At 32.4% G+C, this 13713-nt stretch overlaps 2 protein-coding genes across 2 annotated transcripts; both read left to right on the forward strand.

Annotated features, from left to right (window-relative positions):
- Window positions 1-80: 80 nt before the first annotated feature.
- On the forward strand, window positions 81-3470 carry LOC135833141 (crooked neck-like protein 1). The gene is made up of 12 exons (XM_065346794.1): window positions 81-285; window positions 466-555; window positions 642-796; window positions 874-1076; window positions 1160-1328; window positions 1401-1533; window positions 1623-1784; window positions 1862-1990; window positions 2061-2273; window positions 2342-2488; window positions 2683-3018; window positions 3098-3470. The coding sequence occupies exons 1-12, from the start codon at window positions 262-264 to the stop codon at window positions 3227-3229; spliced, it is 1893 nt and encodes a 630-aa protein (XP_065202866.1). The 5' UTR covers window positions 81-261; the 3' UTR covers window positions 3230-3470.
- Window positions 3471-3943: 473 nt separating this feature from the next.
- Window positions 3944-7056, forward strand: LOC135833135 (alpha-1,2-mannosyltransferase ALG9-like). The gene is made up of 11 exons (XM_065346783.1): window positions 3944-4221; window positions 4301-4506; window positions 4584-4697; window positions 4889-4999; window positions 5081-5168; window positions 5247-5441; window positions 5520-5636; window positions 5712-5913; window positions 5998-6130; window positions 6205-6334; window positions 6424-7056. The coding sequence occupies exons 1-11, from the start codon at window positions 4102-4104 to the stop codon at window positions 6649-6651; spliced, it is 1644 nt and encodes a 547-aa protein (XP_065202855.1). The 5' UTR covers window positions 3944-4101; the 3' UTR covers window positions 6652-7056.
- The last annotated feature ends 6657 nt before the right edge of the window (window positions 7057-13713 follow it).

The raw sequence follows: 13713 nt of genomic DNA on the forward strand, positions 1-13713 counted from the left end.
ATATGCTGTTCGTTGAGGTTCGGTTAAGTTCGTTGAGATTCGTTGTTTTAAAGTTTCAAAACATGACGACATGACTTATTTCTTATCAATCACAAATTACAAAATTGGCGTTCGCGTTTTCATTATTTTTTCTTTAATTATTTATTTATTTCTTATTTCAAGTTCAAGTACATATTTTTATTTTTCCGCTAAAATACATAGAGACTGCTAGAAATTTGAAATTTCATACTTTTAACTGTCTGCTGCTGTGAATTCAAGGAAATGGGGAAGAAAAAAATTGTCAAAGTAAGTATCTGAAAATGTTGGTTACTTGTTTCATCAGAACGAGAATATTACGCTAGAAATTAATGGAATTTTATATATGTTTGTCAAATCTACAATTAGAATCGTCTTTCACTGTATTCTGATTTTAGAATTCTTTTCTAATACTTCACTAATCATTGAACATGTATTATACTCTTACAGGTTAAAAATAAAGCACCGGCAGAAATTCAAATCACTGCTGAACAACTTCTCCGTGAAGCGAAAGAACGTGATTTAGAAATTGTTCCTCATGTAAGTATACCTACTATTTCAATTGTTTGGCAATTTTTCATTCTAATGAGTTTATCACAAAATGTAATTCGTGTTTTTTCTTCAAGCCACCCAAACAAAAAATCTCTGACCCCGAAGAATTAGCTGATTATCAAAGAAGAAAGCGTCGAACATTTGAAGACGACATCAGAAAAAATCGAGGAAATATTAGCAATTGGTTGAAGTACGCGAGATGGGAAGAGAATCAAAAAGAAATTCAAAGGTATGTTGAACATACGTAGCTGTAAGAATATTTAACTGAAGTATAAATACTTAATAAGTACATGTTTGTTATTCCAGGGCAAGATCTATTTACGAAAGAGCTTTAGATGTAGACCACCGAAACGTAAATTTATGGATAAAATATTCCCAATGGGAAATGAACAATCAACAAGTAAATCATGCGAGAAATATATACGATCGAGCTGTAACTATTTTACCCAGAGCAAATCAAATATGGTACAAATACGTGTATATGGAGGAAACGCTCGGAAATATGGCGGGTAAATACACAAACAATTTTTTTTTAAAAAGTAGATGTTTCATTAACTCGTATCGTATGTTACAATATGTCGTAAATTTTTAGGAACCCGTCAAGTTTTTGACCGGTGGATGCAATGGCGACCTGATGAGCAAGCTTGGATGACATACGTCAATTTCGAGATGCGGTATAAGGAGATTAATAGAGCACGCGAAATATTTAATACTTTTATTATTGTTCATCCTGTAGTTGAGAACTGGATAAAATTTGCCAGGTTTGTAATATTCATCAAGTATTATAACGAAATTCGGTTTGAAAATTCAATGTTTTTCTTCACATTATTTAGGTTTCAAGAAAATCATGGTTTTATTAGCGAAGCCAGAGAGGTTTACTATCGGGCGTATCAGTTTTTTGGTGAAGATCTGATGGACGAAGAATTTTTCGTTGCGTTTGCTACATTTGAAGAAAATTATAAAGAGGTATGCAAAACACAAAACATTTTATTTACTATTCAAGTTATTTAATTTTCAAGTCATATTTTTTTTTTTTTTTTTTTTGGTGTATGTAGTATGAAAGAGCTCGTGTTATTTATAAATACGCGTTAGAACGCTTACCGGAAGAAAAGGCTCAGAATTTGAACAACGCGTATTCTATATATGAAAAGAAATTTGGCGATAAAGATACAATCGAAAATGTCATTAGCGGAAAGAGAAAATTCCTATACGAGCAGGTAAATTAAAGAATCAACTATAAACATAATGCAATGTATACCTACATTTCGTGTACTAAAATAGTTTTGCGTTTTAGGAAATTAAACAAAATCCTATGAATTATGATGCTTGGTTTGACTACCTAGAAATTGTAGAAAGCGAAGGTAATTTTGAAGTAATTCGTGATAGTTATGAAAAAGCAATAGCAAATGTGCCTCCGGTGAAAGTAAGAAATCATCACATATTAATGATTTTCTTTTCAAACGAACTATTTCTAATCGGATTTCCTATTTCAGGGGAAACAGTTTTGGAGAAGGTATATTTATTTATGGATCAACTACGCCATTTTTGAGGAATTGACGGCAAGAAATTCCGAAAGAACTCGAAAAGTGTATTTAGCGTGTCTAGAAATTATTCCACACAAAAAATTCACGTTCGCTAAAATGTGGCTTTACTACGCATCGTTTGAAGTTCGTCAAAAGAAGTTACCAGCTGCCAGAAAAGCATTGGTAAGCATAGTGTAATTCAAATTTTATTATTAATGAACTAGTAAATTTCAATTTGTTTTGAATTTTAGGGCAAAGCTATAGGATTGTGTCCGAAAAAGAAGTTATTCAAAGGATACATTGAGTTAGAATTGCAATTGCAAGCAGTAAACAGATGCAGGAAGCTTTACGAGAAATTTTTGGATTTCAATGCAGAAAATTGTTCCACTTGGGTTCAGGTAAATATTTGTTATGAATGAATAGACGTTCATATTCCTAAATTGAAAGGATAAAGTGTATCTGTTCATTACGATGAGAAATTCATTCAATGATTTGATTAGATAGTCCTATTTGTTCTTCTACTACTTTCAATTTGTCATTGCATTACGAAAATTTCTGTTAACTGTTTGTACTTCTATTCTATTTATTTTAGTTTGCCGAGCTTGAAACCTACTTAGATGAAATTGACCGCGCAAGAGTAATATACGAAGAAGCAGTGAAACAATCACACCTAGATATGCCTGATCTGCTATGGAAATCATTCATTGATTTTGAAATCAGTCAAAATGAATTAGAAAATGCACGCAAAGTATTTGAAAGAGCTAATAATTCTTTGAAAAATGTTGGCGAAAAAGAAGAAAAAGCGAAATTATTGCAATCGTGGAAATTATTTGAAAAAGAGTTCGGCAACGAAGAAACCCTCGAAAGAGTTGATGTAATTATGCCAAATAGAGTGAAAAAACGCGTGCATTTCGTCTCTGATGACGGAGTAAGATATTCTTCTTTTTATTTAAATCATTTTCGAATGATTTTGTGCAATACATATATTAATTCTATTCAAATTTCAGAAGGAAGAAGGCTGGGAAGAAAAACTTGTTCTCGTCTTCCCTGAGGATGAAACGGCAAATGCAAAACAGAATATGAAAATACTGACGCAATCCAAGTCATGGGCGAAACAAGTTGACGAGTTTGATTTTTAATATTCGTTTTTTAAAGTAACATTGTCTGTTTTGTATAGGTAATTATGTACTTAGACTTACCTACTCGTATGTAAAATGAAACATTTTTTTGTACTTTCGTTATCGACTTGTATCTTTTTATGAAATATGTAAAATTATGTTCATAACTTGACGATTTTTATTTTTAATATTAATTTTTTCAAAGTAACTTTTTTTGTCTGTTTTGTATAATTATGTATGTAAAATAAAACATTCTTTTGTATTTTCGTTATCGATTTGTATTGTATCATTTTACGAATAGGTAGAACAAATTTGGACGTACAGGTACCGTAATCGATGGGAAACGGTTTCGAGCGATTTTTGGAAGTTCTGAGGGCTCAAAAAGATTTTTTCCTATCTAGGGGTGAAAAGTACTACTTTTCCAACCTCGCGAGAATCGCTCGGATGTAAAAATAAGTACTTTCCACCCTCGTTCAGGAAAAATTACTTCATTAAACTCGGAGAAAAAGTGTGAGGGGAACAACTCACACGAGTTCAAAATCACTTTTTCGGCCCTCGTTGTGTAATATACTATTGATGGTGTTTTTTTTGGGGGGAAACTGGATTTTCAATGTTGCTGGAATCTCCAGAGCGGTTCGATTTCGAAACTACCGCCAATTGACTCCGTACGCTAGCGTCGCTGCGTCGCGGAACCTGATTGGCTAGTGATAACCTGTACTTTTCTTATCACGAAATTGGCGTTTACAAATTTGAAATTTGATGTTATATTTTCAAATTTCACATTAAATAGTACTAAATTTACGTGTAGTGACTTATGTTTCATTCTATCAAGTGTGGTAGTAGTCTGGTAGTTGAATTCTAGTCCTCTGCTGAGTGCTGATTTTTTAAGCTTAATGGGCGAAAACATTTTTTTTTCAAGTTGTGTTTTCAGTGTAATATTCTGTTTTAGAATAATTTCAGCAATTTATTCGCATATAACCGACTGCGATGAAACCTATAATTATTGGGAACCAGTGAGTAATATCATGTAATAAAATGCCCAATTTTGTGAAGTAGTTATATCTTTTGTAACTGCCTTGATTATACTTACAGAGCCACTATTTACTATTCGGAAATGGTTTCCAGCCATGGGAATATTCTCCCCAGTTTGCTCTGCGATCTTATTTATATATCTTAATATATAATGCTCCTGCCTGGATTTTTTACAAGGTATTCCATCCTAGCAGATTATTTTTATTTTACCTGACACGCTGCTGTTTGGCAGCGTTTTGTGCCATTTGTGAAACATTTTTCTACAGGTAAGAATTCAATAGTACCGGTATATTTATTATAGAATATTTTATAATTTAGTAACGATTTTGATTTTCTGTTAAAGGAGTGTTTGTCGTGAATTTAGTGACAATGTTGGACGGATTATGTTGGTAATTTTGTTATTTAGTCCTGGTATGTTCATAGCTTGCACAGCTTTCCTACCTTCTAGTTTCTCCATGTAAGTGAACTGAATCTTCTCGGACAAATTGAAATATTGCAGCTATTTAAATTTTATTCATTGAGCAGACCATATTTTAAATTGAATTCTTTAAACAGTGTTTTTATCAAACAATTAAAAAATATTTAGTCTAATTCATTTAATTAAAATTTTTGTAAAATTGTTTCAATTTTGAACATTTTTATTTTCAGGTATATGACTATGTTATCGATGTCCTCTTGGTTTGATAAGAAATATCCTTTAGCTGTATTTTTTGTTGCTGTTTCTTCGCTATTAAGTTGGCCATTTGCCGGAATTATTGGGTAATTATTATTAAATCAAAAAAATGTGAATCAAGCGTGAATAACGAATTGCTTATAAAGTGATCCATTGATATTTTCCAGATCTCCCATTGCTTTTGAAATTGTCTTCCTACAAAAAAGATGGCGCCAATTTCTGAAATGGTGTATTTTGTCTGCGATTATAATTTTGGTAATTTTAAATACCTACTTACTGAATTACATGATTTTGAAGTTGAATTTTTAAGCATGAATTCATTTTGTTTTATAGATTCCGTTATCGCTGACAGACTATATGTATTATGGGAAATTTACCTTAACACCTTGGAATATCATCAAGTATAATATTTTCACGTCACAAGGACCAAACTTATATGGAAAATCTCCTTGGTACTTCTACATCTTGAACGGATTCCTGAATTTTAATATTTCTTTCTTGTTCGCGTTGTCAACACCTCTTTTATTAGTAGGTTTAGGTTATATTGGTTTTTCAAATTGTACAATGTTTCATTCTTGTTATTGATTGAAATGTTTTGTAATGCAGATATGGATTAAAATGACCATTTCATCTGTAACTGGTAATCGCTGTGGTCTGCCTTATATCTTATCCTTAGGATCACTATACTTATGGTTCATTGTATTCTTCACTCAACCTCATAAAGTAAGTAGGTGCTTTCACTTGATTACTCCAGCTATAATGAATTGAATTTTTACAAAGAATGAAATATATTTCCAGGAAGAACGATTTTTGTTCCCTGTATATCCTTTGATAGCTTTATGTGGCGCCATAGGTATGGACAGAGTTCAAATGCTATGGTACAGATATTTCATCAAAGGAAAGTTGTTTCATTATGTAAAAGTTACGCAGAAAATATCAATCATTGCGTTAATCTGTTATGTCCTTTTGGGAGTATCTAGGATTTTGTTGATGTATAAAAGTAAGTTATCTGTTCTACTAGGTATTATACATACTTTTCTCAATGTATGAAGGGATTTTACTAATTACCTATATAATTGATTAGGTTATCACGCTCCTACGTTTATATATGGTCAATTGAAGACAGTCAAAACCACCATGATCAATAAAAATGAAATTAATCTGTGTATTGGTAAAGAATGGCATCGGTTTCCTTCGTCTTACTTTCTACCCGATGGGTAATTAATTATTTGTACTTTTACTTGGTAACAGTTAATACTTAATAATTCTTACCTTACTTCATTTTACGCAGATGGACGGTCAATTTTATCAAAACCGAGTTTCGAGGACAGCTGCCTGCTCATTACCTGCCCAGCAAAGAAGCCTCAAAGATCGTCAGAACTGATATGAATGACTTGAATAAAGAACAAGTTTCACGATATGTAAGTGTTTTATTTTTTACTCTTCATTCCATTCATCCATTCTTTATAAATGTTTGTATACATTGTGAATTTGTGACGTACTGTTTCAGGTGAATTTAAATACTTGCGATTATCTTGTAGATTTAGATTCTGTTTCTCCTACTCCTTTAGAACCCATGTATTCGCGTCATTCAAACTGGACTAGCGTTTATTCGATACAATTCTTAGATGGATCTAGAACCCCACTGTATGCCAGATCATTTTACATTCCAATTTTATGGGAATGGCAAAGCGTTTTTTCGGATTATTTTTTACTTAAACGGAATGAAAATACTTGATCTTTTTCGAAATTTCACTATTATCTACGTACATAATTATTTGGTATTTCAAAATTTCTCAAACAGAAACGTAACTTCTGTAAATTTTTATACTAATTTTTTCCATTCAAAATGTTATTCGTTCAACTTATTTTTCTATAATTTCGAATTAAATGATAGAGATAATTAAGTAGATACAAAATATTTTCGGGCATTTGTATTTTATTCTTATAGGTATTTGTTGTTTGCTCAAACTGTGTTTTAGATTAATTTACTCATACATATTTTATATTGACGTCTGTGATATGTTGACTGATTGTAGTACTTCGAATAGTGTTTCTGATTTTTTATTCATCATCAAAGATACTTTGGTTCTTAATTTTAAAATTAATTTGCATTTTAATCATATGATTATATGTTGATGTACATCAAAAGAAAGTTAACTCATTTTTGTGGAATATGAGTTGGTACATCTTGGTGGTCTATTCTGATTAAAAATATTATAAAAGATATTACGTAAAATACCATCTTCAATTAATTTTTGAAAATTCATGTTACCTACATGCGTAAGATGAGCGTGGTGTAATTAAGTCATTAGTGAACTCATTGCAGCGTTATACTTACTAAGAATTGAGATGAAGTTTTAATCTTCATTTTTCGTATAGGTAACTTACTTCTCTGTTCAATTAGTATGGTTCGAATCTCGTTATGCATATTTTAATCATTCATAATTGCTCGTGTCTTGTTTATGAATTTTCCAGCTAATTATTGAATCATGAAATAATGATTTTATAAATTGTAATGTTTCGTTTAGCTTAGAGCTATTTTATCAAATCTTTACCATTATTGTGTTTGAATTTGTTTTATTTTTTTCCTGGCGGAATTTTTTACGTTTTTTTGAATAAATAATTATCTGATTGTTTTCTACTCATTTTTATTATAATTTATTAATTTAAATCAGTGATTGAACAATTAAGTAATTTTTAAAATCAAATTCATCAATTTTACAAAATGTACATTCGTCGGAACCCTTCTAAATTTAAAATAAGTACTTTTTAAAATTCCAAAATTATTTCAAAAATAATGAAAGAAGACTTGAATTTGAATCATTTATGCCTTTGAATGCTCTCTGCCGCACAAATATTTCTACTCTAAATACCACAGAAAATTTTTACGACTCTCCAGCTTCTAATTTCTCACCGACTTATTACCAAAACACACTACTCCGATTCCAAACCACTTCATCTCCACATTCTGGACCTAGACCTGGACATTAGCACGTCGCCGCAAGAATTCGGTCAAATCAAAACTGTAGTATTTTTACGCTCGTGATGAGTACTTAAATATGCAATTATTTCGGTTTTCGTTGATTTTCTTGCGATTATTGTTAATTCGGTTAATTAATTTTTTGTCGGCAATTCGTTAGCGAAAACGATACCTACGTATAGGTACGTAGGTACCTAATATGAATGATTTTGATGGACACTCGAGGCGTGAATTAGTAGCCGGAAGCAGGTCTAAATAAATATAATCTTCGAACGTTATACAGTCGAAAACTCGAATATAATGTTTTTCGATTCTATGCCTCATGCTAATTTCCAGGGAAATAATAGCTCTTTGATAGGAGTGGCGTATTAATTAATTAACGGGAATCGGGAAAACATTTAATGATTTAAAATGCGTGATATTACCATTAGGTACGTGTATCTTCTATAGATATTACATAGATACCTATACACTACGAGTACCGTTCTAAAAGGCGTTTAACTGTACTTTATTATTGCGGTAAATTATTATGATTATAGCGTCATTCGATGGTGTATCGATGTATTTTTTTTGAAAATTGCGTGATTTCTGCAGCGGAATTAATTCAATGGACGGTGTCCGGTAGGTACATGATGCAACAATATATCCTAATGTCTTTTTTCAGTGCTTATATCTCTACCTGTACAGCACTTTTAGGTTTTAGCTGTAGGTAGGTACGAGTTATTATGGCAGGGGTATTAGGTACATACTTACTTACTGGCACAATTTGATTCTTATGTTGAAATGTTTCAATAACCGTCATATATATATACCTAGTGTGGGTGCTCCTCATCTTTGGATGTATTTCTATATATAAAAAATAGTTCTGCATTTTTATTAGGTACTGTATCAAGTATCGACAGAAGTTTTACGTAGAGAAATGTATTTCAATTTCAAAGTCCCATCAATGCTTCCAATTTGACTCAATTTTTTTTTTACAAGTTCTCGACGATGACGAAATAACCGGTATAATTTCCATTCCAATTTTCGAGGGAGAGGGGCTGGAAGTATAGGCTTCATACTTTTCTTAGAATTGCATTTCTTTTGCGAGATCAAATCCCAAAGAGGAAGCTCATGTATGAACTTTTAGAAATAACAGCTATAGCTGTTATTTAAAAATAATAATTAAAAAAATGCTATAAAATGTTTACTTAGGGCACTTGGAAAGTTGCTAGAGACTCTAAAGTAGTTCAAAACCATCAAAAGTTGAATCGGAATGTTTGAAAATTGGACATAATTCGAATTTCAGATTTCTTTATAAAACTGCGCAGGCACAGTGGATAATTACCGTATGAAATTACTGCAAAAATATACCTAAAACGCCTTGAAACCCCCTCGCCAGTCAATTCAGCATGTTCATGTTAGGGTGTAATGTACTTAACTAAGTTTCAGATTTTCAACCTAATTAAGTAACCACGCGTGGAAATTTCAGCGTCCAAAAATCTGCTGGAGGCTCCAGAAATGCTCAAAATGATTCTAAAACGTTTCCATCTATTTGGAGAGTCGAAAATGGGTAGGTACCTAATTTACATACTCCAAATTTCAGCTTTCTCAGTCAATTTGGTACAGTTTTGATTTTTTCTTTCATTTTGAACCTTTTGATTCTCAGAAATTTGACAAAAATCAAGAAAATATACGTCAGGGCTCAAAATTTGGCCAGATGATGTACATATTTTTGCATGTTCTTCCAATTTACGAGTAGTTTTGTCCGTTTCAAAGAATTTTCTGTCGGTTAGGATGCCTAACTTGTAAACATTCGTTTAAAAGCGAACTCAGCGAACTGAAATAGATTATAAATCGAAAAGTCGTCCCACTATTTAATTGAAATTTACTAAGTACTAAGTAGTTCTACTGAAATAATATGGTTCAGAAATTTTATTTAAAATTATGGAAAAATTATTTTATAATCATTTGAAAATTTGTCAAAATTGTCTTAAATCCACCTACATAAAGAAAATCTGATGGCGATACATAATTCCAAAATCATATCAAAATTTATTCAAAAAAGTCATCAAACCAGTACTTTACTTAGCCAATTTAAAATTTAGGTACTGGTTTCGTAAAATCTATTAAAAATCAAAAAAAATATATTCATAATGTTTTTGAAAATCAATAGGTCATTGCCTCAAAATTTTAGGGAAATGTACTTAGTTTCTAAAAAATCCATTAAAAAAAATACTTTTGATCAGCTGAAAAAGTTTTTGAGTAAATTAATTTTCAATTTTCTTTTTTATTTCTTCGAAAAAAAATACATTTTACCAAGTGCGATTGAAATCAAAAAATGTCTCTTATTAGCATTCCAAAAAAAAAAAAAAAAAAAAAATAGCACATGTTCGACGGTATTTTTGTTTCAATCTTCTGATTTTTTTCTTCAAATACTTTGCGATTTATTCAAAATTTTGGAATGTCAATCTCAAGTTCAGGAAATTATGAATACCTTATCATTTTTATCAACATTGAAAGATCTGTTCACCTGCGTGTTCGTTAAAGGCCGGATTTAACATTTTCGTGCACCAGAATAAAAGTTTCATTATTTTCTTACTTTCCTTCCCAAAAAAAAAAAAAAACAAAACAAAAACAAACGAGTCATTCGCCAATTCTCTCACCTTTTTTCTTTCTTTCTTTTTCTATTCCAACTTTACAAAATTATTGCTTTCTCATTTTCGAATTTTGCTAGTTATGAAATCCGGAAAAAAATAGCTTAGTAGCGCAGGTAAAATTATGTAGCATCTGAGAAAAAAATACTAATTTTGAAAATTTTCTTTTGATGGTCTTGTTCAAGTACAATGATTGTGCCCCTCTCAATATTTTTTTTTCACATGAAGGTTCGCAGGTAAAATTATGTAGCATCTGAAAAAAAAATACTAATTTTGAAAATTTCCTTTTGATGGTCTTGTTCAGGTACAATGATTGTGCCCCTCTCAATATTTTTTTTTTCACATAAAGGTTTCGAAAAACATTGATATTACCTAGGTACGTATGTGGGTAATTCTCAGAAAAAGGTAAAATTTGTGTACATGGCAAATTTCTCAACGGTTTTAGCATGAATTTTTTTTTTTTGGTCCATTCAAGAATGACCCTGTTATGGTGCAATCTGCCTCCACCTGCTAGGTGATAGATCTTAGGGTAACCCTTTACGCGATGTGATTTATAGCTATTTAGTAAAGAGGGTTCCAGTAACGTGGGAAAATATTAGAACATAGGGTGTGAACAATACCTTTCAATCATGAAGGAGGCACGAGCTTCTGTCGATTGAAAGGTATCATCACTTGGTTTTTGCGATCCGCCGTGGCAAGATCCTCGTCGAAGTATGTGGTTTAGGAGTAATTTGTATATAACGACAGGCCTAGCCTAAGTTACATTATTTTCAAGTTAACTCACTACGCGTGTGTTTAAGATGACATTTGAGTTTATCGTAATCGTTGGTAGTTATTAATTAATCCTCTGAGGTAATGATCCGACGATTATAACCTTTGCGGCCACATCAAGATACTCCTAGGCATCTTGAGTGGAGCGTGTGATACATGTGTCTCTTCGTAAAGCAGCCACCGACAGCCACTAGTATTGGGGTAGGCTAAGGAAAAGAGGTGGTGTGACAGTGAGCAGTTTGTGGTAAGTGTAAGCTTACTTGGTGGTCTCTCAGCCACTATATTAATTATAATTTTATCGTAATTAATAGATGATGTCAATAGACGTGAGGGATGGAGCATGGATTCCTCACTCACGTCATTAGGTAACAATATCGCATACATAGCTATAGTATGATACTCAGCTAGTAAGGTCTCAATTCCATGTGTAATTGTCGTAATTTGCCAGGAGAAGTGCCTTAAGCACCATCCTATCTGTCTGGATTGAACGCATTTAATAAATAAATAACATATTACAATATGTTATAAATAACGTAGATGTAGTGAATGTCTTGACCGAATAAACCTTTTGTACATAAATGGTATTTAAATGTTGATCATTTCTGTACTTTGATGACTTAGAATCTTTAATGGTCACTCAAGAGAACTCCCATCTGAGCTAGTCAGGAGTCGAATAAATCTCCCCCTTTAGGTGATATTTATGAGAGATACCAGCAAAAACGATAGGTACTAGACCTACCTTCCATCGCCGATCATTATCAATTCTAAGATAACAACCCCGCACACATTTCACACATGGTATTGAGGTTTTTAGACCCTCCTTTCATTGGTGTACATTTGATTTTATACCCCAAATGTCCTTCGACTTGGCTGTCACACATCATGTTTTTGAAAATGAATGTTATAAAGTGTCATGAACTTCATTTTTTTTTGGAAAAATTGACACATTCGAGCTCATTATCATAGAACATGAAGGTCTCTTATTGTGCAAATTGCAATTGCAATAAGTCTATAGGAAGCTCACAATTCACATTTGAAAACTGTCACACACTTTTTGCGCAAATTTTCGAGCAATTTTCAATTATTTTTGGTAGCTTCCCAATCCAACATTTTTTTCTGGTGAGTGGCTGCACTGGTTCACTGTTCTCATAGAAATGTTACCCCGCACCGTTCTTTTTAAAAACTACATTACAGCTCGTTCTGATCGTACTTATCTATGAAGTTTTGATATTTCGCAAAATCTGTGTCCTTCGGCTTGGTGTTTTCATTTACGCCAATGAACCCGCCAAAACCAATAATTGAGCACGGGAAGTTATTCTACATGATAAGTACACATTTATTACGTGTTAAAAATTGAATAATGTCCAGTAGGTAAGGCTAGAAACGAAAAAACGTTGAGATTGTCCTTCGGCTTGTCCAGCGCCCATTTGTCCTTCGACTTGGCCAAATTTCAGACAGCTGTACTTTTATCGCGCTAGTCGGCATATTACACGATAATACAAGCAAAATTTCACATTTTCTCCCTCCCCACACTTCACCTCTACCCCTACCAAAAAAATAAGTCCAGATTCGAACTCTGCGGCCTGAAAAACATAAATCGACATATTACACGATAATATAAGCAAAATTTGACATTTTCCCCCTCCCCACGCCTCACCCTCCACCTCTACAAAAAAAATTACTCCAGATTCGAATTCTACGACCTTGAAAACATGTCAATCGACATATTACACATCAATGAGGGTCGAATTCTAATTATCGCCGTTTTAGGGGGGCCGGGGTCCACAGTGGGGGGGATTGAATTGAGGCCAACACTAGAAAAGGGATCTGGGACACATATACAAATGATTCCCACTTGAAATTTTCCAAAAAAATGATTTTCGTTTTTCAAAATTATGCATATCAAAATCGACCCTTTTTCTGAGAATTACCCACGTACTCGTATTATCAAAAATCATCACAATGCTCAGTAATTGAATTTCATTTTTTTAGATTTTAACAATTTTTGAAAATTTTATTCAAAATTTGATCTCGTTGAGGTAGAAAGCTGATGTTCGAATTTACATCCTATTTTCAACTTTCAATCTGAGTCTCAACGGATTTCTGATTGTATATAGTTTTGGAAAAACTCCTTAAAGTAGCTCAAATAAACTTTTTGTTTGTTCTACTAAGTAAGCCAAATCACCTGCCTAATAATTGTAGTTGTGATCTTTCGTCATTTCAGGAGAAATTTTCCAAAATGTATTACCTTATCTACATGTACTTAGGTATGCACCATTTATTAGTACTCGCATTTAAATTCACAAATAATTCATTTTCTAAAATACCAATGGCATTCTTCAGCTTCAAAAGCTATCATAAACTGCTGTTCACAGTATAAATGGATACCAATTTCGTGTGAAATTTGTGA

Source organism: Planococcus citri, chromosome 1, assembly GCF_950023065.1.
Source record: "Planococcus citri chromosome 1, ihPlaCitr1.1, whole genome shotgun sequence".
Taxonomy (NCBI): Eukaryota; Metazoa; Arthropoda; class Insecta; order Hemiptera; family Pseudococcidae; genus Planococcus; species Planococcus citri.